At 42.9% G+C, this 26,630-nt stretch overlaps 1 protein-coding gene across 22 annotated transcripts in view; it reads right to left on the bottom strand.

The window, feature by feature from the left end:
• Positions 1 to 26,630, bottom strand: part of MAGI2 (membrane associated guanylate kinase, WW and PDZ domain containing 2) — a 598,802-nt gene that overhangs the window by 150,476 nt on the left and 421,696 nt on the right. For all 22 annotated transcript variants that reach the window (XR_014502057.1, XR_014502058.1, XM_083399289.1 and 19 more), the window contains one exon: positions 9,035 to 9,092. Coding sequence is in view for 20 of the 22 variants with exons in the window: in XM_083399289.1 (XP_083255415.1) it covers positions 9,035 to 9,092 (58 nt within the window). In the remaining 2 variants the exon portion in view is untranslated. The remainder of the gene's footprint in view (positions 1 to 9,034; positions 9,093 to 26,630) is intronic.

Genomic DNA, 26,630 nt, shown 5'->3' with positions numbered 1-26,630 from the left:
CTATAGCAAACAATTTGTCAGGATACATTTAGGTCCTTTAGCAGGAAACTGTTAGGGTTGCTTTGGGAGGGGGGCAAAGTTGTTGGCTGAGCTTTTTTTTTGGGGTTACCCAAATTTCTTGAGCTTTTCTTGGCCATACATCCAGATTTGCTCTGCTCTGGTCAGACCTCACCTGGAGTACTGTGTCCAGTTCTGGGCACCACAGTTCAAGAAGGACACTGACAAACTGGAACGTGTCCAGAGGAGGGCAACCAAAATAGTCAAAGGCCTGGAAACGATGCCTTATGAGGAACGGCTAAGGGAGCTGGGCTTGTTTAGCCTGGAGAAGAGGAGGTTAAGGGGTGATAGGATAGCCATGTTCAAATATATAAAAGGATGTCATATAGAGGAGGGAGAAAGGTTGTTTTCTGCTGCTCCAGAGAAGCGGACACGGAGCAATGGATCCAAACTACAAGAAAGAAGATTCCACCTAAACATTAGGAAGAACTTCCTGACAGTAAGAGCTTTTCGACAGTGGAATTTGCTGCCAAGGAGTGTGGTGGAGTCTCCTTCTTTGGAGGTCTTTAAGCAGAGGCTTGACAACCATATGTCAGGGGTGCACTGATGGTGTTTCCTGCTTGGCAGGGGGTTGGACTCGATGGCCCTTGTGGTCTATTCCAACTCTATGATTCTATGATTTACCCAGACATTTTTAATGATTCCCACCTTGATACTGCTTCTGACTGTATGGCAACCCTAGAAATGTAATTTTGAGATGGACCATAGAGCACATGATTTGAATGCAGAAGACCCCAAGTTCAGCTCCTGGCTGGCACTTCCAGGTAGAACTAAGAAAGGCTCTGCCTGAAACCTTGTCTGCAGTGTAGACAAATGCTAATGGACTGACTGGGTCTAAAGTTGTGTAACTCAGCTTCCTATGAGCCTAAGGAGAATTCTGGAGATGATTCGTTTGAATACATACTGTTATTGGAAATATGATTATTGAAACTGAATGTTGTGTAGTAGAGTGCTGGGCTTGGATGTGGGAAATCCAGGCTCATATGCTGTGAAGGTCTATGAAGGACCATGGTGACCTTCCAGCTTATCATATGCCACTGTGAGACATGAATGTCTCTCTGGACTCCTTGGAGGAAGGACAGGGCACTAAACAAACAAATAAGCAAACCATGCAAAGTCAATGCTACTAATTTTTTAATATGCACAGTCTAATGATACGTGTCAATGCAAGAACATTAAGAACGGTCGCTTGAGGCTGAAGTGGTCTTGGTGGCACAGAGGGCCTTCCATCAGCTTCAGGTTTTGTAATCCTATCTGCACTAACGTCTAATGTCTGTCTTCTGTGCTCTGGTATCCTCTGTGTTGTTCTACTGCAACGTGCTGTACATTGGGCTGCCTCTGGAGTCAAATTGGAAAATGCAGCTGGTGCACAATCCGGCCTCCCAGTTGTTGACTGGGATAGGTCAGTCTGAACATATAACACCGATGCTAGCTTCCAGGCTCTATTAAAAATGTTGGTTTTGACCTATAAAGCCTTATAAGGTTACCTCAAGGACTGTCTTTCCGTAACATGAACCAACCCACAGGTGTTCATCAGTACAGGTGAATGAGATCACATACCAATACGAGGGGGGGGGGGGAGAAAGAATAATTAACAGTTTCTTTGAATGGAAACTCTTACTCAGAACCCCAAAAATGGTTAACAATGCACTTTTTAAAGGAAAAAAAAACATACTTTGAAATGTTTTCTACTTTGAAACATTTGCTAGCAGATTTGTATCTGACCACCACCACTGCACAGAACATAATAAATGCTCTTTTTTTATCACATCTTTAAATAAATACTCTTTTCCAACGAGGTAGGAATTATGGTCTGAGATGTATACAGAGAGGAAGCTAGAAGGCAGTCTAACAAATGTGTCAGTTCAAGCTTTAAAAGTGCAGTCTGGGTAAGTAGGTAGGTGCCAATGAAATCAATGGGATTTACAACACATATATTTACTTGGTTGAAAGTGTTTCTCAGCTAAATGGGACTAACAAATTCCAACTTGATGAGAAACGCATGCAGAGTGGAAGTTAAGAAGGGCCACTTCTGCATCACCAAAACAGGGGAAATGCACTACCAAAAAAGAAGAAGACAATATTGGCATAAATTTTCATATGCATATCTATATGTAAAGATGCAAATTTAGAAACAGAAATACAATCCATCTCATCATAGTGGAGAAGACTGTAACCGGGTGACCTATGTGCTTGCTCAGTCTCCTGTTAGGGCCGATGAGTGACTTAAAGGCCCTCTTATCCCTTCCAAAGATTCATTTTCTATAAGGACAGGGCAGTCATTTAAATAGAACATTTCTACAAAGAAAGGCCTCTGCTCTGACAGCTATTCAAACAGAGAGGAGTAATTTAGTTGTGGATATATTCTGCCTTGTTTATGAGTCTTGGAACCACATGAGAAGATTAACTGATGAAAAGAATAACATTCACCACCATGAGAAAAGCCACCCCCTCAAAAGGAAAGTGTAATATTTGCACCATCAATATTTGCATCAAATACAGATTCTGCATCACTAGATCTGCCAATTACAACTTTTAAAAGGTGATATCTTTAAGGATACCATTAACATTGTGAATATTTGTTATGAACTAATCACAGAACGATAAATGTAGAAAGAAATACTCCAGGGATATTTCGCTCCATGGCAGAGCACCTGGTCCTAAGTTCAGTTCATAGCATCTCCATTCAGCATCTTTCGAACCAGAGCTTACCCAGCCATTAGGCAGGCTGAGGCCACTGCCTGAGACAGCAGAAGCCTCCCAGGCAGCATGCCGGTGGGTGCCCTGCCAGACCCGCTGCCACCACTAGCAGTGGAAAAGCGCCACCACCACCACTGGCACCGATTTGGGCAAGACTGTGTCCATTTGGAATGAGATCTCACTTGAAATCGCCCCACGCAATTTGGGACAAGGTCTCATCCAAAATCAGTGCCATCTTGCCTGAAATTGGTGCTGCCAAGGGCACAGAGTGGCAGCAGAGTAGCAGTGGCGACCAGTGGCGTAGCGTGGGGGGTGCAGGGGGGGCCGGCCGCACCGGGCGCAACATCTGGGGGGGGGGGGCACACTTGCACTCACAGCTCTCTGCCCCTACCTGGCTCACTCACTCTCTCTCACTGCAGTGCTGGCTGTGAGAATCCGATCCGAGCCGCCGGGTCGCCGCCCACTGTGGAGGGGAGGATGCCAGGCGTGCGGTGCGGTGCGAAGAGAGAGCGAGGGACTATCTGGGGGAGAGACAGTGCAGCGGGGGGGGGGGGGCACAAATTATTTGCCTTGCCCCGGGTGCTGACAACCCACGCTACGCCACTGGTGGCGACGGCAGGAGCAGGTAGTTGGTGGCAGGAGCAGCAGCCAGGCAAAGCGACACTTCCCGTTTCCCTCCTCAAGGACTGAAATGGGAAGCGCTCTCCCTGATTAGACTCTACACAAGACGCCGAAGAAAGAGCCACTACCAAGACTGCAAACTTACGCTGGTCCCCTGGCTGAGAGTTGTGTGAACTGACCCATGGAAAGAAGGAAGGTGTCTTCAAAAGCTGAGGAGAGCATTCCCCGCCCCCCACTCCAAAAGACCAAATTTGCTACGCAATTTAACTTTTTATGATTTATCCATTTTTATGACATAATTAAGACACTATATTATAATGGGATATTGTCTCCTTAAAAACCAAGTCATCTGTTAAACACCAGTAATAAAGGAAAGTGTTACACTGTCACTTTTTATAATGAAAAATGGGAAGCAATTTTCACTTCAAGCCTATTGAGCTTAGACAGCAGATTAAAACACAGATCTTTATGCTGACGATAAAAGTCTTTATGAACATGATAGTGCTGCACTTTTAACACCACCAGGGCTTCATCATATTGCAGGTCTTGACCAGAACACCTTTTATAGATGATAGGTAGGTAGGTAGGTAGATAGATGCTGCAATATGTAGGGGCACTTATTTTAAACTTTTTTTAAAAAAGAGTAGGGTATGTGTTGGGGAGAAAGCAGCCTTAATATACCGTATTTTGAGTTAATAAAGTAACAAAGCATCAGAGGGCCATTTGTGTGCTGCTCCCCCCAAAGTTAGGGACGCGGGTGGCGCTGTGGGTAAAAGCCTCAGCGCCTAGGGCTTGCCGATCGAAAGGTCGGTGATTCGAATCCCCGCGGCGGAGTGCGCTCCCGTTGTTTGGTCCCAGCGCCTGCCAACCTAGCTGTTCAAAAGCACTCCCGGGTGCAAGTAGATAAATAGGGACCGCTTACTAGCGGGAAGGTAAACGGCGTTTCCGTGTGCGGCTCTGGCTCGCCAGAGCAGCTTCGTCATGCTGGCCACGTGACCCGGAAGTGTCTCCAGACAGCGCTGGCCCCCGGCCTCTTAAGTGAGATGGGCGCACAACCCTAGAGTCTGTCAAGACTGGCCCGTATGGGCAGGGGTACCTTTACCTTTACCTTTTACCCCCCAAAGTTGGAGTTCAGTAGTAGAGCACCTTGTTTCCATGCAAAAAGGCCCAAGGACAATTCCTGGCTGGAAGCGACTCCTGAAACTGTAGCCCAGTCTTCCCAGGCCACAATGCCCTTCAGCCCCAGCCAGCATGGCCAAAGGCACCACGTTGGAGAAGTCCATTGCAGACGATACTGAACTAGGTGGGCCAGTGGTCTTATAAGGTAACTTCCTAGGTTACAAAAGTAAGGTAAAGGGACCCCTGACCATTAGGTCCAGTCGCGGACGACTCTGGGGTTGCGGCACTCATCTCTCTTTATTGGCCGAGGGAGCCGGCGTACAGCTTCCGGGTCATGTGGCCAGCATGACTAAGCCGCTTCTGGCAAACCAGAGCAGCGCACAGAAATGCCATTTATCTTCCCGCTGGAGCAGTACCTATTTATCTACTTGTACTTTGATGTGCTTTCCAACTGCTAGGTTGGCAGGAGCAGGGACCGAGCAATGGGAGCTCACCCCGTCGCGGGGATTCGAACCACCGACCTTCTGATCAGCAAGTCCTAGGCTCTGTGGTTTAACCCACAGCACCACCCGCGTTCCTGTTCCAAAAGCATGTTTGCTTAAATTATCTGAAGTGGAGAAACAGCCAGCAGGAGGCTCAAGTGTGGGCGGGTGATTTAAGCACCCTCTTTCTCCCTTCCATTTCCCCAATCTAAAGCCTTGTCTCCTGTAGTGATTTTTCCTCCTCCTGCTTTTAAAAGGAGCAGAGAAGCTTTTTGCATGTAGCTAGAAACAGTGTCAGAAACAATTAAGTAGCCCGTAAGGACTTATGACAAAATAAAATTTGACAGCAAAATTGGAAGCTGCTAATAGAAACAAAACTGCTCTTTAGAAGCCTGATGTGCTGACCAAAGAAAGAATGAAAGGGAAAAGGGGAAATCATGGGGAAAGTAGGTAATGATTTGTCTCATAAGACTCCCGCTTCATTCAAGGAACAACTTTAAAAGAAATGAAGGCAGAGGATCTATTAGGCAGTCTCCATTGTAATTTGCTACCCTATGGATGGATTCTACTGCCTTTGAGAATTGCTTCCTGGAACTTGACTTAAGTAGATTCATTTCATGTAATTTAAAGTCCATATACGGTATAACTTTTCTTTTATCCATAGGCAAATATGAAGAGCTTGAAAATACATTTAGGCTAGCGTTGATTGCAAAATGATCCATAAAGCCACCTTTCAGTAGTTCCTACTTTGTATTTTTCAGGCACTTATGATAGTTTTGCATAGTGCTTCTGATCTGCAATGGGTATCTAGCCCACGGCATTCCTGATGTGGCCCGATTGCGATTGCCACCTCCCCTGATCACTGGCCACACTGGTTGGGGCTGATGGGAGTTGGAGTCCAACAAAATCTGGAAGGCCACAGATGCCTCATCCCTGTTATATAGCCTTCATTGTGTTTGCCCTCACAGCACACTATAACTCACATTGGTTTGTTTGTTTTTAATGGTGAACTGAGGCAGAGAAATTGCTCAAGGCCAATATGATGCAGTAATGTACTAGCTAACCAACCAGAATATTATGTGGCTCAGCCAGGTGGGTAGCTGACCTACAGGAATCGCACGTAATGCGGTCATCAATCCAACAGAAACATGATGTGTATAGGCTCCAAATGTCGCCACACAGAGCAGGACTGAATGTTTTAGAAAGGAGATATTTTGCCGTGAAATCTATCTTGGGCCAGGGAGCAGTTGCAGCCCTGAATGTTGGGCTTAAGCCTTGATCCTGTTGAAGAGGGACATGCTTGGAAGCCCTTTGATACAGACAGGCCAGGTAAGAGGTGTACATTAATCCAATTATAGGGTTGCCCTTCTGTTTATCAACTGCCCTCTCTGCAATGAACAGCTGTCGCAAAAATGCTCCAGAAATTATGGTGTGCACCTGTAGGCCACATCCCTGTTGGCCAATCAATTTCTAGCTGCCTTTTTACCACAGGCAGTTCAATTGTATGAAGGCACTACTGCTGGAGAGTAAGTCCCAGTGGCATAGGGGGACTTACTTCTTGAGTAAACTTACAGGGACTCCTGATCGCAATCTTTAACATGCTGTAAAGCTATGCTCTTAAAATCTGACAACTCAAGGAGAACAGTTTGACTCAATTTATTGAGGGTACTTCCTAACCTGTGGGACGCGGTGCTGTGGGTTAAGCCACAGAGCCTAGGGCTTGCCGATCAGAAGGTCGGCAGTTCGAATCCCCGTGACGGGATGAGCTCCCGTTTTTCGTTCCCTGCTCCTGCCAACCTAGCAGTTTGAAAACATGAAGTGCAAGTAGATAAAGAGGTACCGTTCCAGCGGGAAGGTAAACTGTGTTTCTGTGCACTGCTCTGGTTCGCCAGAAGCGGCTAGCCACATGACCTAGAAAAACTGTCTGCAGACAAACGCCGGCTCCCTCGGCCTATAGAGCGAGATGAGCGCCGCAACCCCAGAGTCGTCCATGACTGGACCTAATGGTCAGGGGTCCCTTTACCTTTACTTCCAAACCTGCGCTACAATTGTTATGTCCATCTCCACTATAAGATAATGCAGTGCCAATGTCAAATCCAACGTTCACAGAGATTTATTCCTTATGATTATGCATTTCTAGCAGTGTGGTTTTATTAGCTCTTCCTACATATACATAATACATTAAAAAGTGTGTGTGTGTGTGTGCGCGCGGGCATGCAAATAATGAAGCATTCCTTTGCATTTCTTTCTCTTTTATTGCTTGCAGATTTGGAATAGTGTCTCACTGGGGTAAGATAATTAATTTTGTCTATTTATAGAAGCAATTTATCCTTATAACCTACTTGCACACAGAGCAAGCTGAAGATGCATACACATAACGCTTTTTGAAAACATAGATTACGTTGGGAAAATATCAGAAGTGATATTTTCCATGGTAAATGTCATGTAAGTGAATGTACAAAATGTTGGCTTGTGTGCAATTAAAACTCTTCAACTAAAAGAAGGTTATATTTTATTCTCCTCCTTTACAGGCATTGCGAATAGCTGAGGAATATAATTGAAGTGGCAAATCTCATTTCCTGCCTTTTATATACGATGGAAAAGGTGACAAACTGTGTTTCCAGGTAGCTGCCTGTCCAGCCACTGACCAATGCCAGAGAAGAATAGATGAATCTGTCAATTTCAGTACCTCCCTGTTTCTAATTTTTCCAGTCTTTAACTAAGTTCTCCTCATTTCCACATCAGTTTGCATGAAACTCATATGCCTGTTTGTGGACATTTCAGCCAACACACACATTCTGTATGCAACTTTGCCTAATGTAATGAATTAGGTACTATGAACTGTCTGTGGGACGTGGATATAAATAATAAAATTGTTGTTGTTATTTAGAAGACATCTGAAGGCAGCCCTGTTTAGGGAAGTTTTTAATGTTTGATGTTTTATCACATTTTCACTATTCTGCTGGGAGCCGCCCAAAGTGGCTGGGGAAACCCAACCAGATGGGCGGGGTATAAATAATAAAATTATTATTATGGGATATAAGATTTGAGGAAAGATGGTGCAACATCATGACAAAATGGTTTTCGGTATGTTCCACTACTGCTAGTGAATACACAAGAGTATTCACTAATATTTATTTAACATAACATTTATGCCCTGCCGTTCAACGCTCATAATCATAGATAAAATGTACGTATTACAGAATAACAACAAAATATATAATTTTATCTGATTCATAGTCATCATCTTAGCAGGCATAGTTGGAATGGGTGGACATCTAAAAGCATAGAGAAAACATAACAGTGCAGAAAAAAACACACAAATCAGATCAAATACTTGACAAAATAATTAATTTACAATTTGCCTTAAAGTGAGTGACAACACAATCCTTTGCATATCTACTCAAGTGAGTCAAATGAAATATAGTGGGATTCACTGTCAGGTAAATATGTACAGGATTTCAGCCTAAAGAGAAAACCATATGGGCCTCTCTAGGAAAAGGGTTCCACAGTTTGGGTGCCACAGCTGAGAAGGCCCTGCATCTCATCCAATACTTCTGACACACAAGGCAGCAGGACACACAGCTAGGCCTCAGGTGACAAGTGAAGGTTCATGTGAGAGAAAGCAGTGTTTAAAATATTCTGTGGCTTTGACAGGCAGCAGTATCCAGTCACCTAGTCACTGTTCTTGGCTTAGCTGCTCAGATGTCACAGTGGAACATCAGCTTTGGGTTTGGCAGCTGAGTTTTAAAATCCACATATAATTTTTGTTATAAGATGATTTGTTATGTTTGTACAAACGGACTGAGGAGCTTCAGACCTCAACGGTTGCTTATAGTATGTGATGAGGTCTACATGGGGATCCCAACTTCTCCGGATTTCACGTTAGAAGTTTGCAGATATTTTCTATTGAGCCTTCTATTTCCTGACATATTTCAATGTGTAGACAAAAAACAGTGGGGTACACATCTTCTCAATTTGAAGCACTGTTATGGGACATAGACAACAGTTTATGCAAGATTAATAGTAAATTAATATTGGTCTTGGAAACTTACTCAACATAATAAGTGCCATAAATGGGATCATCAATTTTCTCCCAGCCATATGGTAGCTCTGAAAAACAAAGAGTAATGCCTCTCAGTAAATACAGCACAGGATGCCAAGATTTCTAATAATAATGAAAGAGTATTGTTGTCAAGTGTGGCAACCACATTACAAAGTTAAATATAGTGCTCAAAACCAATGCCAAATTTTAGACATATCCCATGGCAGTCACAAGTAGCTCCAGCTTGAAAGCTGGCATGAAAATGCAGGGTAATCACCATCTGAGAAGAATTTTAGCTACTCTCTTACTGTGCAGTTGTCTGTGCCAGAAATAGGAGCATATCAGCTACGATATTATTGCCCAGGGAAATCAGGGAGAGTCTTTTCTACCCAAGAAAATTGTATTTGCCATAGATGACAAAGACTAAACACGGAAAATATTGTATAACAAAACAAAACAAAACAAAACAAAACATCACCAGTACACGACACCTGCAAGAGGAATGTTCCCAATTCAGTACAGAGACAAAGCTGTATGTTACGGCCTAAACCAATTCACAGGGTGGTTATTGAAGGAGGATTACAGCTGCGCTCAACCAGAGAAAATGATTTTGTGAACTGCAGATTATTTATGATACCATCAGGAAAAAAATAAAAGTTTTTATTTGAAACTAATCACGTGTTGCTTATTTTTAACTCCACTCACCAGACCGCAGCAGCACTAATTGCACTATCACATTTTACAACCAGAAAAGGCTTTTGCATTATAAATATTACACTCACTGCAAAGGTGATGACTTTTTACGGGAAAGCTAGGCCATCTTTAACAGGTTAATCACTTTGTCCTTATTGCAAAGTATTGCAAGAGTGGAAAATAAGAGGGTACCCAGTGATATTGGGGGAACAGTGGTTAGCTCAGTGGCAGAACAAACAGTTTGCATATAATTCTTGGTATCTCCAGGCAGGGGTGGGAAAAAATCTTCTCTGAAACTTTGGAGAGCTTCTGTCAGTCAGTATAGAGTGACAATCAGTAGTGGATGGTGCAGTGGGGTTTGAAACAGACAAATGAATTATATGGACATGTTATTTCCAAAGTGAGTAGGGATTATACATGGCATATGACATGTGACCATCTGTTCCCCTAGATCAGCCTCACACCTGTGCCCTGGATGTAAATGGATGGGCTGTGTCTGCAGGGAGCCTAGTGTGCCAGGGCCCCATCCATGCAGTCTTTGCTTGCCAGTTTGGAGATTACATATTGTGTTGCATACCCTCCAACCTTCCTCAGATGAAAATAGGGACACTTCTCACTCCCCTCCAACTGACCCCCCATTTTTATCCCCCCCACCCTGACCCACAAAGCACTACTTCACCAACAGGACACAGCACACGACACTCTCTCCTGTCCTCAGAAACCCCCTCAAATACCTATTTTATTTTATTCTTTGGTAGATTTACAAAAAGCACACACCAATAAATACAGTTTAGAAAGGGATATGATTAAATGCAGATGCACAAAGCATTTTTTTTATTTTATTAAGACTCCTTCCACTCCATGCCGCTCCCTTTCTTCCCATCCAGGGTGGCCCTGCCCTCTGCCTACCCCTCAGAGCTGGCGTGCCATGCGAGGCTGGGCCTTGGCAGCGACGGCCGTTCCTCCTCCTTGCCTGCTCTCCAGCAGCCATGCGATGCCAAAGGGTGAAGTCTGGCCATCGGGATGCCATGGTGAAGCAAAGGGATGCTCCCTGCAGCTGAAGCTGCTGCTCTGTACAAGCGCTAGGTCATCCCCCACCCCAAGCTTGGTGCTTAATAATAACAACAACAACAATAATAATAATAATAATAATAATAATAATAATAATAATAATAATTTATTTATACCCCACCCATCTGGCTGAGTTTCCCCAGCCACTCTGGGCGGCTTCCAATCGAGTGTTAAAAACAATACAGCATTAAATATTAAAAACTTCCCTAAACAGGGCTGCCTTCAGATGTCTTTTAAAGATAGGTTAGCTGCTTATTTCCTTCACATCTGATGGGAGGGTGTTCCACAGGGCGGGCGCCACTACCAAGAAGGCCCTCTTGTGACGCCGGCAGGGGAAATGGGGACATTCTGGGATCAAATCGGAAGCTGGGATGGCTTTTGCGATTCCGGGACTGTCCTTAGAAAACAGGGACACTTGGAGAGCACAGAAAGTCCTGTGTAGATTGGGCTTTCCGTGCAAAGATCCTTTCAAAACATCCCTTGTGTGCAACTACAAGGATGGGCCTGAGGTGGGTGAGCTGGACCCTCGGTCACACTTTTTCAGACATTTATCTTCTGAAAGTGCAAACCAAGCCCGCCCTAGCCTTTTAAAGCCTAAAGAGATGGAAGAGGGGGTTTTCAATCTGGAAGAAGCAAAACCACAACTTTATAATGCCTGCTAAGCAGGTCCACTGGACCCTGACTGTAATAAAAAAATATCAGCACTCATAACAATTTTATGCCCTAGATGCTAGTTATCTTATTATCACAGGCAGTAATCCTGTATCTATCCTAGAGGTAGGAATACCACTGCAACTCTGTTGTATTTGGAAGAGCAAAATGCCTCGGTTCTCCACACACCTTTAAATATCCATTAATTTACTCAGTCCTACTAAACAAAGCACTTCCCCTTTCGGCACAGCAAGGGAGGGTTTTTATATTTGTTCAATGAATAAATGATTATAATCCTTCATGAGAAAAGATAGAACCGATAGTTAGTGTTGCTTTATGATATGTTATTTACGTTCTGCTCCTTTTTCCTGGGCCATAACCAGAAATGGGTGTTCGGAGCCCCTGGGAGCTCACTTGTGGCAGGGTTGCCATGTGTCCTCTTTTTCCAGGACATGTCCTCTTTTTCAGGGGTAAAATTTGTATATTCTGTGATTATTATTTTTTGCACGGGGGAAGAAAAATATATGAGTTACTCCTGCATGTTTTTCCAGTGCAATAATGCATAATGGTATTTGTGTGGTGGGCAAACAATCAAGAGTTCAGATTGCAAATCCCATTTTCGAGTGTAAAAGTCTGTAAAAATTTAATGAGTTGGAAGTATTATAAAGGACCCAGTTTTTTAAAAGACAAGTGTAGAACTGCTAACTATATTATACCCATTCAAGCTGCAGGTTTTACAAAAATTAAATTTCAGTACTACTGTTGTGGATCATTAAAAAGCCATATAAATGCTTCACAAGGGTATGTGTTAATTCCCTCTGCGTCCATGATGCAAAATGTGCGCTCTGCTTAATTAAAATTCTGCGCAGGCCAGTAAAACAGAATTAGTAGAGCTCAAACTCTGGGCTAGTAGTTGAAGGTTGAAAGATAAGGTTGCCCAAAAGATAAGAGTTGACCGCAGAGCTACTGTTTGAAGACTTGCCTCCTGCATTTTTATTCTGAGCCAATTTGTGGTTATTTTTCATTAGAGAAATAGTAAACTGTATGGGTGCGTGTTTATCTCCTCAGCGAGCAATGCAGCAAAAAGACCTCAACTTTCATTGAGGCTAAGATACACTAACTGCACTGAATTCAAACATTTTAACTTCATGGGATGTTTCACAAGTTTATCTGTAAAATGCTTATTAGAGGCAAGTCTCTGAGAGTGAATAAATAACCCCCCTTGTCCAGCACAAACAGTTCTCCAGGTACACATCCCTTGTCTTCTATGAAGAATTGCACGGACAGAGGACACTGCCTTATCCAAAGCCAGGCCACTGATTTATGTGACCACTGATTTATGTGACCACTGAGTTTGGACACGCCACTGTCTTTCAGGATGACCTATTTTACAAAGCAGTTATGTTGATACTACAGGATAGTCCCTTAAATTACCTGCTCAACTCTTTGAAGAATGATAAATAATGAACTGGGAGTCTAGGGCATGTCATTTTAGAGGGTGAAACTTTTTTTTTTTTGCAAAATTCTTCAGTGGAAAATATGTTTGTGGGTGTGAGGAGATCAAATCTGCTGTTATTTTTGTGATGGGCTAACTTTTAGCTTGGGAAACCAAAGAATTTTAATTTTACCTTCTGAAAAAATAATATATTACTCCAAGTACTTCGCAATCATCTATTGCTTTCTATGCAATTTTACTTAGAAAGCAAAACTAAATTATATTAATTTAACGAAAACGTTTCAGGGGATGTTGGGACAGGTAGAAAGGCCTCCAAAGGTCTTCGTAGAACCACAACACGCATATTGTCATGGAGTCGTGGATACTTCCCCCTCACATTGTAGAAACATGTGCTCAGCTGAAACCGACTTACCCTATAAATGACTGTCAGCTTTAATCAATTCAATGATTAAATTAGAGGCTGATTTGGTTTGACAGCTATATATTATACCCAAATTACACTTGACTAAAAAAACAAAAAATACTACCAGTTCTATATCTTCTTCTTCCTGCATTACTCAGATAAAATTTACCCAGCCTGAGGTGCTTCCGTCAATATTTTACTCTTTTTTAAAAATATTTTTACTCAACAAAACATAGAACCTGAGCACTTGCATCTTGCACAGTATAAAAGCAAACCTCCCAATTTTTCACGTAACTCATTTTTTTATTAAAAAGGTAAGCACAGGCTTGAATCAAGAGTTGTGTGAGCAGATTTCTGGCTCCTCCTTCATACCGCAGCCAAACCACCAAAGCCACAAGCTCAAAAAGCAGGTGCCTTGAGGGCATCCTTCTCCCCTGCCAAGACCATCACCCCAGCCTTGACTAAGCATCCCTAAAAGTAGTTACTTGTCTTCTCTGATTCCATTGCTGCTTCCAACTACGCTGTCCAGATGTAGCAGTAGGATGACCAAAACGGAGCCAAACTTGCCCTGAAACTTATCCATCTTAAAATGAATCAGTACAGATAGAGGAATCAAGTACATGCTGTATATTAAATTGTGCAGAACAGCCCCGTCAGCTGTTTGCCAGTAAGCAAGAAAAAAATTATCCTCCAGAGGAAAAGGCAGGTGGGTTTCATATAGTCCATATTTTGTCAGAGCTGGAGGACGTGGACTTTATAAAGCCCAGCTGCCCCGTGCATGGTCAGATGCTTCTCACAAGCTCTTTGGGCTCATTAACCTTTCCAGACACAATTACCATTACCCAAACCCCAGAGCTTTTGTAAAGTGAAATGTTTTCATCCCTTGATTTTACTACATATATACATTTTTAAGAAGCCCTTGCTGAAATTTATTTTGTTTGTTTCACAATAGAAAAGAATCATTTCTGTTGTATATTACTGCTGTCTGGAAACAACTAGCAGTCATAGAAGTTATTCCTCATCATCGTACAACAGCAATGGATATACAGATGAAGGCATTTGCATTGAGTCATTCCAAGTTTAGAAATTATGTTGAACAATACCCATGCATTTGAATGACAAGGAAGTATGTACGCACTTGGAAGCTTATTTTCCTCTGTTTGAATTGTAATGCCATCTGCCAAAACTAGCTCACTCTGTCTGCCTCTAAATGGTTTTCTTCTGACAGCATCATCAGAGAAGCGAGCCTTCCTGAGAAAGAGGCATCTGGTCTTAATCTAAAAGTGACACATTTTGTTTGCATTTACCATGACACAAGGGCATTTTGCAAATTTTGGGTCCAATTAATATGCCACTTGACAAAAATAATAAGATGCTTAGCTAAATGACATTTTCTTATTCTATAAAGGATAAAAATAAAATAGCTATAAAAAGAGCTAACTGTATTTTAATTAAGCAACATTAATTCATATTTTTCTTGGTCTTAAGCATACAGATTATGTTGGGTGTCTGTGCCAGAGATAGCAAAAAAGTTAAGGGACCCCTGACCATTAGGTCCAGCGGCGGACGACTCTGGGGTTGCGGCGCTCATCTCGCTCTATAGGCCGAGGGAGCCGGCATACAGCTTCTGGGTCATGCAGTCAGCATGACTGGTGAACCAGAGTAGCGCACAGAAATGCTGTTTACCTTCCCGCTGGAGCGGTACCTATTTATCTACTTGTACTTTGATGTGCTTTCAAACTGCTAGGTTGACAGGAGCAGGGACTGAGCAATGGGAGGTCATCCCGTTGCAGGGATTCGAACCGCCGACCTTCTGATCAGCAAGCCCTAGGCTCTGTGGTTTAACCCACAGCACCACCCGCGTCCCTGGCAGAGATAGAAAAATGCATATAAAAACCCTGTTACTTGGAATCATCCGCATTTTATTTTGTTTTTCCAAAATGTTATGAACTTGAACAGAATATTCTTTGCATGGCCTGGGTGGCTACCTGCAAAACTAAAATTGAACAGATGAAAATTTGTTTTGTCTCAACAACTTTCACTGAAACTATAAATCTGGTGCTATGCAATTGTTTTAGTCAACAATATTATTCAACTTTCTACAAGTCCTTCCTTGGATTAAATTATAGTTCTCTCACCTGAAGCCAACTATGAGGTTACCTACCAATGAGGTTTTAGACCAGAAATCTATGGTTTTCAAAGTTTCTGCCCTCAAGGTTCATTTCACCCAGACCTGGAATGTAGGATGCCTTCAAAGAAGCACCCCCCACTGCATCACCAGCCTTTTATCCCTGCAGCGCCAGCAACCTTGAGAAGCCATCAGATCCACACACCCCAACCCCAGGACTGGAGGTCCCCATAACAATTGCCTTGGTTCCTAGAAGCTATTGGACATCCTACTACCTACTACCTTCAAGGCCACAGGAGCAGAGGAGTTGGTGAGATAGGAAGGAGCTTCAGGGTTGCTGCACATGAGGCTACTTTGAAGGAGGAAACATTTGCCTGGATCAAGGTCTGACTGAGAGCCAGAAAGGGCTATAAACGCCAGCTCTTATGTAAGTTCTCTGTCTGAGCTGCCTCACTGCTAAAGCAACAGCTCTCTGGGAGCTCCAGTGCAAAGCCTTCGACAAAACTCTTTACATTGACCTATCTAACACAGGACTACAATGCATAGCACAGAATTCCAGGGAATTCTAGGGCCAATGCTTTAGTTCATATGGAGAACGAACCAGGCTTGTTGGACATCACTCCTGTGCCCTGTGAAGCAGGAGGGCAACCTGGAAGACACCAGCACTCTCCAGTGCCTATACATTGCAGGTAAAGACTGATAGCAAAGGACAAGTTGTCTTTCAGATAAGCTTGTCCACATTATTGATTTTCTCTTTGAGGAATCCCTGATAAGTTTCTAAAGAACCTCAGGGAACACAGTTTCAAAAACAACTGCAACGAAGTCATCTCATGCTTCTATCTTGCTTTATACTTCATTTTTATTGAAAATTTAAAATAACACAACAAAAGAAATCAAATCTCAAAAGGTGGTTACAACTATGTGGTTACCCCCTGCTTGGCAGGGGGTTGGACTCGATGGCCCTTGTGGTCTCTTCCAACTCTATGATTCTATGTGTAGATGATAGAAAACAAGCAGGTACAAGAGTACAAACTTAGTTAGGTAAACAATAACAATTTTGTCTTTTGTTTGGTTCCAGGTTGTTTTATGAACAGTTGACATCTTTAGTATAGCTAGAAGTCTAACTGTGAGTTCCAAAACCAAGGATAAAGGTCTGACACTTGTGCTTCAGTTGGAATCAATTTCCAAGTTGTTATGACTGAGTCTGTAGCATTATCATCTCTTAACGTTCTGAGGTGACATATTAGCTCTTCCTTTTGTTCCACTGCTTTTCATAACAGCCTTGGAAAATCAGTTCAATCACATCTTTGCCCTGCTCAACAATGACTATTAGCATGTATTGTATCTGCTCCTTGGAGGGGGCAACCACATTTCGCCCCCCAAAAGATCAAGAGTAAGCACATTGGTCTTTTATAATGGAATAACATATAATTTAGTTCAGCAACAAATTATTCAGATTCACTTCAGCTGGAACATCTTCTTGATATATGTACACTATAAGGTACTCCGACAATAAATAAAAATATGGTGTTCAAAAGCCACAACTCCTGCAGCTATTGTACTACCAACCTTGTGAAACACGGACCACTTAGAAACACCATCTCCAACTCTTTGAAAGATTCTATCAACGGTCTCTGAAAAAAATCACATATCACTTGGGAAGACAGGCAAACTAATGCCAGTGTACTGGAAGAAGCAAAGATCACCAGTGTCAAAGCAATGATTCTTCAACATCAACTTCGTTGGACTGGTCATGTTGTTCAGATGCCTGATTATCATCTTCCAAAGTTAGGAATTCTATTCCAAACTTAAAAATGGAAAGCGTAATGCTGGTGGTCAACAAAAGAGGTTTAAAGGCTCCCTCGAGGCAAATCTAAAAAAATGTAGTATAGGCACTGACAATTGGGAAATACTGGCCTGCAACTGCTCCAATTGGAGAACAGCCTTTACCAAAGTTGTCATGGACTTTGAAGACATTCGAACTCAGGATGAAAAGAAGACATGAGCTAAGAGGAAGGCATGTTTGGCAAACCATCACCATGGTCAACTCCCGCCCGGAAACCTATGTTCCCACTGTGGAAAGACGTGTGGATCTAGAACTGGCCTCCACAGTCACCTACGGACACACCATTAAGACCATGCTCATGGAAGACAATCTTACTTGGCTACGAGTGAACGCCAAAGAAGAAGAATGCTACCTCTGGAAAGTTTTCTCTTACTACGGCAGAAACAGAGTATAGGGGCTTGGTTAATGAAAACTCTTATCCAATCAGCCACCATGGAATAAGAAACCTTGGAACTCAAATAAGATTGTCTAAAAGGCACGAACAAGATATAGACTTCCTGGAAACCTGGGTCCTGGAAAAATAGATGCCAATGTAATGGCAATCCCTTTCTTTTGAAAGAGTGATTTAGGCAGAAAGAGATCAAAGCAATCTCTACAGACCTACAGAGCAAATAAATCTTGGAACAAATGCAACATATGTGGAAGGTGCATTAAAAGAGCTTTCCTTATTGGGTACCAGGCAGGCATCTAAGGCTGATGCACTTTGATATATTTGTGCTGAGACCTTGCTTGCTTGTCAAATCAGCACAGCCTGAACCAGCTCTGTCCTAGGATTCTAGCTTTTCCCATCACACCAATCTACACTGCATGGATAATCATTTTGCTGATATTGAGTGGGAATAGCTAAAGCAGATGGCTTTGGCCAAAGGTGTGTTTGTGTGTATTAGACTGGCTGATGCTGAACGCTACCTGTTTGAATACATGGGAGTAGAGAATCCACTCTAACTCACCAGTCTCTTTTGCTTTGGTGCAGGCTGCTTTCCTGCTCTGGGTGGGATGGGAGGAAAGCCATGCCAAGAGGGGAAGTTTGTCCCTCCTCAGGAATGCTCTTCTCAGTTGTCCTCTTCTTCTCAGCTGGGAGGGTCAGGGTGAAACCGAATATTGCCCTATCTGAAAGAGTGACTCTCGCTCATAAATGCTGCTGAAATAAAATTCAAATGGTGTTACAACAACATGGACACAAGTCACACCAAAAACTGTGGTGGAGCTCCTCCTGGAGTTCTCACAGGAAGTTTTCGTAGAAAGTCTGGTCTGTCAACCAAGAAGAAGTACTACTCAAAAGTAAGTATGGTGGTACCTCTGGATGCGAAAGGGATCCGTTCCGGAGACCCGTTCGCATCCTGAAGTGAACGCAACCCTCGTCCGCGGGTCGCAATTCGCCACTTCCGCGCATGCGCGTGACTTTATTTTGAGCGTATGCGCATGTGCGAGCAGCGCAACCCGGAAATATTCATCCCGAAGCTACTTCAACCCGAGGTATGACTGTAATTGCTTCACCCCTAAGCCACTGGAGCATGCAACAATGTTTTACTGGCATCAGATGACCACCAAACAAAATGCCATGATCACTAGTAAGAATAAGCTCAGTGCCTGCTCTGATGCTGTTGCTCCCATGAGTTGGTGGCTGGGATTTAGCAATACTTGAGGAATTGGATTTCTGGGCATTACACTGTGAAGTGATCTGATCTTCTCTCCCGAAGACTAATGTGTGGAACTGGATGTATTTATTCTTCAAACTTCGCACTTTTTTGAAATTTGTGGTACTGTCCTTGGCTCAAAAATAGTGCCTAAGACAAATGTGTATTATAGCATAAAATACATTTTAAAATGTGTGTTTTTTTAAAAAAAAAATGTGATAAAATACATAATACAATATGCATTTAAATACAAATGTTTGCAGTTGGTGTCTTTTTCCTTAGTAAAACCACAGATTAATGTGAAAGCAGGACAGGACAGACTACGAACACATGCAAAATTGATCTGGAAGAAATAGAAAAGGCTTATTTTGCTTCCATGGTACAAGTTTAATATTTGAAGGAGATGAGAAACTGGTCAAACAGATGCAAAGCTAGTCTGTGAAGTGTAAGGACCTAATTACATATCAAAGGAGCAAAAGGGGACCAAACTGTGTCCACAAATCCTGCCTGCAACTCTGTACAAAAGGCAAACCGAGCATCTGATCCTATATACATATATATTTTCTTCAAAGGAGACAAATACAGTAGATAAAACTCCACTAATTAGTGATCAAAGTCAGGCAAAGGATGCATATACATAGAGCAGCCTGCTTGCAAAGAAGATCCCCACCCTCGCAAATTTGTAGGCATAAGATGGGATCCAGACTTTTCTCAGCTCTATCTATGGTTTCCCAAAATGCTGGCATGCAATGAGGCAGGGTGGGAAAGTGGCTGTATTTTCATGCATAAAAGTATCTGAAATAGCAAGGAAGCAAAGGCACTGGTAACAGAACAGGCAAAAAAGGGGAAAGAAGAACTGGAAAAGGGTTTGCAAAGTTATACCAGCTATAACACAGTTGCCAAACTGTACAAATATTATCCTAAGGTCTAGAATTTGTAAGTATTTCCTACAGTCCTTATTCCATCATTCCTGAGAACTGGCCTTTTCGCTGGTAGTTTCCCTCTTATGAAATGCTCCCCACAGGGGCATATGTCTCACTATCGCAATCTACTTTTAGGTGCTAGGCCAAATCCAAATAACTTTATTGTACTAGGCATAGGACATGACAAATCTGAATCAAAAATAAATACAAGCAAAAGGGGTGTCACGCCACAAATAATGCTCTCTATTTAGTTCATTGCTGTATTGTCCAGGGTCTTCATTCTGATCTATTTGGCTGCCAAAGCAAAAAGGGTGACTTTATGAGTCACTGAAGCGTTTACATCACTAAGAAGCCATAGGACCTTCTCTGCCGGGGAGAGACATCTTTCCTGTATGGATGGTAAGGTGAGAAATTGCCTCCTGGCTCCAATGTATAGTGGGCAATATAGGAAACAGTGCAAGACGTCTTCCACCTGCGGTTGCCCACATATTCAGAGTCTATCTTCATACGTACCCTGTTATATCATCTGTCTAGAATGGCGGAGGGCATAGCTTGAAAACGCAGCTCAGTAAAAGAGAATCTAAGTGAGGCTGGCTGGAGATTCAACAGGTAACTTAAAATGGACCGTTTTTAGAAGGGGGGACCAAGGAGAGCGTTTGAGGATTAGATTGGTTGAAGATCATGTAGTGATTCTGTCCAGTGGCACCAATCCCTGAACTGGCGTAGGTGCTAGGCAAAAACGTTTGTGTTTATCCAGGCCTTTGTACTATTTTGGGGGTACATTTTGTGTAAAGAAAAGTGACTAAAAGTACAGTAAATGATTATGAAAATTCCACTGCTTCACATGAAAAATCATTCAGATATCCATGCTACCCTGTTTCTGTACCATTACTTTGAGACTTCTAGCTGTCATATTTTCCTTTATTTTAAAAATTGACAATCACTATTAATATAAAAATTAACAGCTGCAATTCCAGACAGTCACATTGAATCCAATGGAGCATAACCCCTAGTATGTATGCTTAAGTACCGTATTTTTTGCTCTATAAGACTCACTTTTTCCCTCCTAAAAAGGAAGGGGAAATGTGTGTGCGTCTTATGGGGCGAAGGCAGGCTGCGCAGCTATCCCAGAACCCAGAACAGCAAGAGGGATTGCTGCTTTCACTGCACAGCGATCCCTCTTGCTGTTCTGGCTTCTGAGATTCAGAATATTTTTTTTCTTGTTTTCCTCCTCCAAAAACTAGGTGCGTCTTGTAGTCTGGTGCGTCTTATAGAGCGAAAAATATGGTAAGTATGCAATCATATACCCACCTACCTGGGAGTAAGCCGCACTGAATTAAATAGATTTACTTTTGAGTAGCAATATGTAGTACTGCAGTGTAATGGTGCAACTGAATACAGTGGTGCCCCGCAAGACGAATGCCTCGCAAGACGGAAAACCCGCAAGACGAAAGGGTTTTCCGTTTTCAGAGGCACTTCGCAAGACGAATTTCCCTATGGGCTTGCTTTGCAAGACGAAAATTGACGAAAATTTTTGAGTTTTTTCCCCGCTCCAAAACCCCTTTTTCTGAAGCGCTAAGCTGCTAAAAGCCTTTTAGCAGCAAAACCGCTAATCCCTTAAGCCTTTAATAGCCGTTAATAGCCCTTAAACTGTCAATAGCGCTAATAGCGCTAATCCGCTAATGGGCTTGCTTTGCAAGACGAAAAAACCGCAAGACGAAAAGACTCGCGGAATGGATTCTTTTCGTCTTGCGAGGCACCACTGTACGTGTATACTCAAAAGTAAATCCCAAATTGACTTCAGCGGGACTTTCTCCCAGGTATGACTGTATAGGTTGTCAGATTCAAGTTATATCAGCTGTGAGGAACATTTGGCCCACCAGTTGTTGCTGAAATACAACTCCCATCAGCCCCAGGAAACAAGTCCAAATAGCAATAGATGATGGAAGTTATAGTTCTGCTGCATCTGGAGGGTTAAAGATTCTCCATACCTGAGTGTAGGAGGAAAGAAGGTTGGAAAAAAGCAACAAAAAGAGAAAAGAACAAAAATCCAGCTAATGTAACTAATTGAAGTTATATGGGATATTTTCTTATTAGCACTGGATGAATCTAGGACAACATCCCTCCCTCAATCCAAACACCATTCAGCGCCCAAGCAAGAACAAATATGGTAGCATGGCTTAATTTAATTGTATGGCTCAGCTCTGATGCGCCAAATTTGCCTGAAGGGTTAGGGGTGGCTTTACAGTACGAAGAGAACAAGAGCAAGCACCATCCTTATTCCCTGGAGGCCTGGAAAACATCCCCTGCAGCAGGAGGATAAACCGGGTTTCTGCTGTGGGCGAAAAGTAGGCAGAAGTGTCAGAGAGAAAAGTTGGATTTGTTGGTGACCAAGAAGAACAGATTGTGTCCTCTTCGTGTTTAATTTAAGAAGACCTCCTTATCCTTATTTCACTCTGTTAGCAGGATGTTTTTAGATAACATTTATCTTTACAGCTTTTTTTCTGGTGGTGGTGAAAGGGCGTTAATGGACTCTCGCAGGCTGCTGTGCTGCAACATATGGCTACCCTGTCTGCTTTTGTCTCTGAGCATTTCTGTCTAACATCCGATGCATACAAAGAGGCTTATGTAAGGTATTTTTGTTGTTGGAAGTGAAAAACAATGTAAGAAAAGTGACAGCATGCAATATGTCTTGGGTTGCTTGCTGGAGAACAGGAAGCATAGTTTATTTTCATGATAAGAAAGCTGGGACTTCCTTGTTAAGTTTTCTAGGTGAACCTAATCTTTCCCCTGCTCCCTGGTGGACAGTATGTGAAACCCAGGCCAGGGGAATGGAAAGCCAGTGGTCCTCCCCCTCACTCCCCCTTCATGCAGAGAGGGTGTCAACATGCATAAAGGTCAAGTTAAAATGAAAAATAATGTTTAGGGCAGGCATCCCCAACCTTTGGCCCTCCAGATGTTTTGGCCTACAACTCCCATGATCCCTAGCTAAGAGGACCAGTGGTCAGAGATGATGGGAATTGTAGTCCAAAACATCTGGAGGGCCAAAGGTTGGGGATGCCTGGTTTAGGGTATTTGGATATGAATGAAGTTTAACCTGTTGAATTCTTTCACCCTTTTTTGAGAGAACACCTGCCTTGGGCTGCAGCCTCTCTCACCTGTGGTCTGTCTCTGTGTCCTGATTCTTCCTGAACTGAACTTTGATCACATGACTTTTACTCCCGCTACTCAACATTTATCAAGAGCCAATATTGAGCTACACAGGCTAGATAAATGATGCAATCACAGTCCAGCAAACATAGCATTTAAAGAAGATAAGCAGAACTGGAAGGAGATTAGAATGAAGAAGTGATCAGGATGGGAAGGGGGGATGGAGGGTTACCTGGTAGCTGATAAGGAGCAGGCTCAGTTATGAGAAAGTGCATATTGATGCCATCTTGGATTCAAGACAGATTTTTAAAACTATAGCAAACACAAGTACCCCTGGACCAGACCAAAGGCCCAGCTAATCTAGCATCCTGTTTTTCGCATGTTCACATGTAAGGCCAAACCACAGTTTGCCTCTCTGTGTATGAGCCACAGTGAACATGAACGAAGCATCAGGCCCACTTATTCCCCTTCTCTCTCTTCTTCCTATGTGCCAAACTTTCTTTCAGAGTCAAATAATCTTGGTTTAGCATTATGAGTAAATTAAGAATCCTGGTTGAAAACAAACAATGCTTAGTTTAACAAGCCAGTTTCATAATCCATGGTTTGAATTGGGCTTCAGTAGCTAATCTTTGTTGTAAGCGGGGATTGCTGATTCACGCAGAATGCTAAAACAGATTTCATTGAAACTGAAAGTCAACACGGAAGTCCTAATTCAAGCCATGCACAAGAAACATGCAAGTCCAACTCTTCACGTGGGCTCACTTAGGAGTGTCCATGTACTGCTGAAAATTGTGGTATGCTAACCAAAAACTTCCAGGAAGCCCACAAACAATAAGATGGATTGTGTTGACAGACAGAATGAGCAGGAAATTTGTTCCTGGGATAAGATGGTGGGTGGGTGGGATGGAAGGACAGAAAAAAGTGAGAACAGATGAACTTTCCTGAAGTGAAGAAAGCAATTCAGGGAAGGTAGAAGGAGAATAATGTCTAGGGATTTGAAGCTGACATAGTAAATGTCAGGGGTCTGGTACACAGAAACGTAAGATGGGTTCGTAGCAATGGAAGAAGGATTATTTCAACAAAAGTATACTGAATTAATAGAAGCATTGGGATCACAAAAGGGAACCCAGTTAGAGAGAGTGCAGCACTCAAGGTGTGGAACAGAATATAAAGATTTGGTAACAGCCTAGATAGGCAGGGCAAAGTAAGTGGGAGAATTGATTGAATACCCCACCCCCATTGTATGCCTAAAACAGGGGTCACCAACCTTCTTGGGTCAGTGGCACATTTTAAATTTGAGAAAGCACTGAGGGTGCTAATTATAAAATGGCTGCTGTGGGGTTACATCACCAGAAGGACCACAATATGGTGCAGGTATGCAATGGCATCCAGTGAGATGTAGGAATGTTTAAGGTGGCCATTCAATGGGGAGAGACCAAGCCAGTGCAACAAGTACTGAGCAGCAAGAGCAAACAGTCTCCAATGCAAGGTAGATCTTTGAGAAGATACATACTTAAGACCTTTCACAGGCAGCAAAGGGCACAGTGTGACCCCTTGCCAAAAAGAATCACAATGCACTTTATTAGCAAACAATTAATAGTTTTCCTTAATGATGCTTTATCTTCACAAAATGTATACAAGCAAGTGATGAATTACCATGTGTGAAGCACAATATAGTTTTAATAGTTAATTCATGATGACAGTGTGTGCTTGGAGCAGGGAACTGAACATTAGGGTCCTTAGGGTCCCAGCTAAGTGGTCTGCCAAAGCACTTTTCCTATCATACACAGTGGATAATATGCTACCATGTCTAGTCCAGTACACAATGTATGGTGTACAAAAATTAGACAGGGAAAGCCCTTAAGCAAAGGATATGAAGGGATGTCTCCCCTTGAAGGTTTTCCATTCCATTCCTGCTGTGTTTTTAATGACCAAGTCTGTAACATGGGGCAATCCAGCAATACTAATTTTGTAGCTGCCAGATCCTATCAGGTGACTCCACTCTGCTAACATATGCAGCCAGCTTTTATTTTAGCATTAGACTCAAAGGTCTCGTCTAGGTGTTGTCTTTATGTATACGTGAGAGGATCCTGGCAGGCACAGTTAGACTCTGTGTGACTCCTTGACTGATCAGACAAAATGCAGAGGTGTTGGGATCAGAAGTGGAGCTGCCCAGGGGCAAAACATGTTGGAAGAATACAGACAGAAAAAATGCACTGCCTAAGGGGTGGAAGGAAAGAGGAACAGTACATAAGGGTCTGGAGTTGCCAGTAATGAGCTGGGAAGAAAAAAAGAAGGGAAGTGTCATGGACTGGCTGGAAGCAGAAGAGTCATGGGAGACACAAGCCAGGGAACCCCCTAGGGAACTCTCAGGGGAAGAATGCTCAGAACCAGGGGATTGGTGGTGGGATGACAATGAATGGTCAGAGGGAGGGAGCAGACTGGTGATCGGAGAGGGAAGAAGCAGACTGGGGTGGGTGCCGGAAGCAGAAGAGGTAACAGGGTGTAGTGAACAGGAAGAGGCTGCGGCAGAGCACAGGTCAGACTCTGAGGCCTTCAGTCCTCGCAACTGCTTCACCGGGGGAAGACCTCCTAGAGTTGCTGAGACCACTAGGCTGGGGCTGTGGTTTGTTTCCTTGAATAAATAATTAACTTCACTGGCCTTGGTTGATTTATTGTTTTGTTGCCTTCCTATGCCTGATTCTAGCCCTGACAGGAAGGAAGGATTGGCAGGAGAAGGAGGGAGTCTAGATCTTATAGATCTCATTAAACACAGCTGTCCTCAATAATTAGGGGGAAACAGGATAAAACCAAACAGGAAGATAAACTGTATTCAATGAAAGAAATTGAAACCTGGTGGAATTGCTGGATTAAACACCAAAGTTTTCATTGACTACAGCTAAGCAGTCATTTTTATTATCCCGAGCCCTGGGTAACAAATTTCCATTAGGCTAAATGGTCTAATTAAAACTGTTCTGAGCAGGTATCTCAGAAGGAACTTTATTACACGAAGTGCACAGGAATATAGACAGATGACAAACTCAACTTGGCAAAGACCATACCATTGGTCTATCTACACAACTTATGTGATTATGAATAAGTGTTTGTTTTGTCCTAGTTTAGCTTAGGAGAATATGAAGGTGATTTAGAAGATATTGAACTTCAGAACATCTGAAGCCTGAGTAATAAGGAACTGTGACGTGGTCAAGACAGAACAACCAGTGGTGGTTGTTATGAACAGTAATAAGTCTACATAAGCCTCGGGTTCACATTCTCACCCTCCCCTTTGTATGTATGGGAAGGAGATTTATTCTAAGTTAGTTTCCTGTTTCATCCTTCCATATCCTAGTTGGATATATTAGCTTGGAGAAGGTCTATAGCTTACTTACTGGGAAAGCACACTTTATGCAAAAGATTGAAGGTTCAGCCCCATCACCTCCAGGCATGTCCAAGAATGACTCCTGTCTGACACTCTGGAGAGACTCTGTCAGATGAGGTAGACCAGAGGTGACTAACCAGTGGCCTCCCACATGCAATTGGATTATGACAGTTATTATCCCTGATGATCAGCCATGCTGGCTGGGCTGATGGGAGTTGGAGTCTAATGACAGCTGGAGAGCCATGTGTTAGCTCCCTGTTCGGTAAACC

This window comes from Podarcis tiliguerta, assembly GCF_965153285.1.
Source record: "Podarcis tiliguerta genome assembly, chromosome: 10".
Classification (NCBI taxonomy): domain Eukaryota; kingdom Metazoa; phylum Chordata; class Lepidosauria; order Squamata; family Lacertidae; genus Podarcis; species Podarcis tiliguerta.
This window is presented reverse-complemented; position numbering and strand designations above follow the sequence as displayed.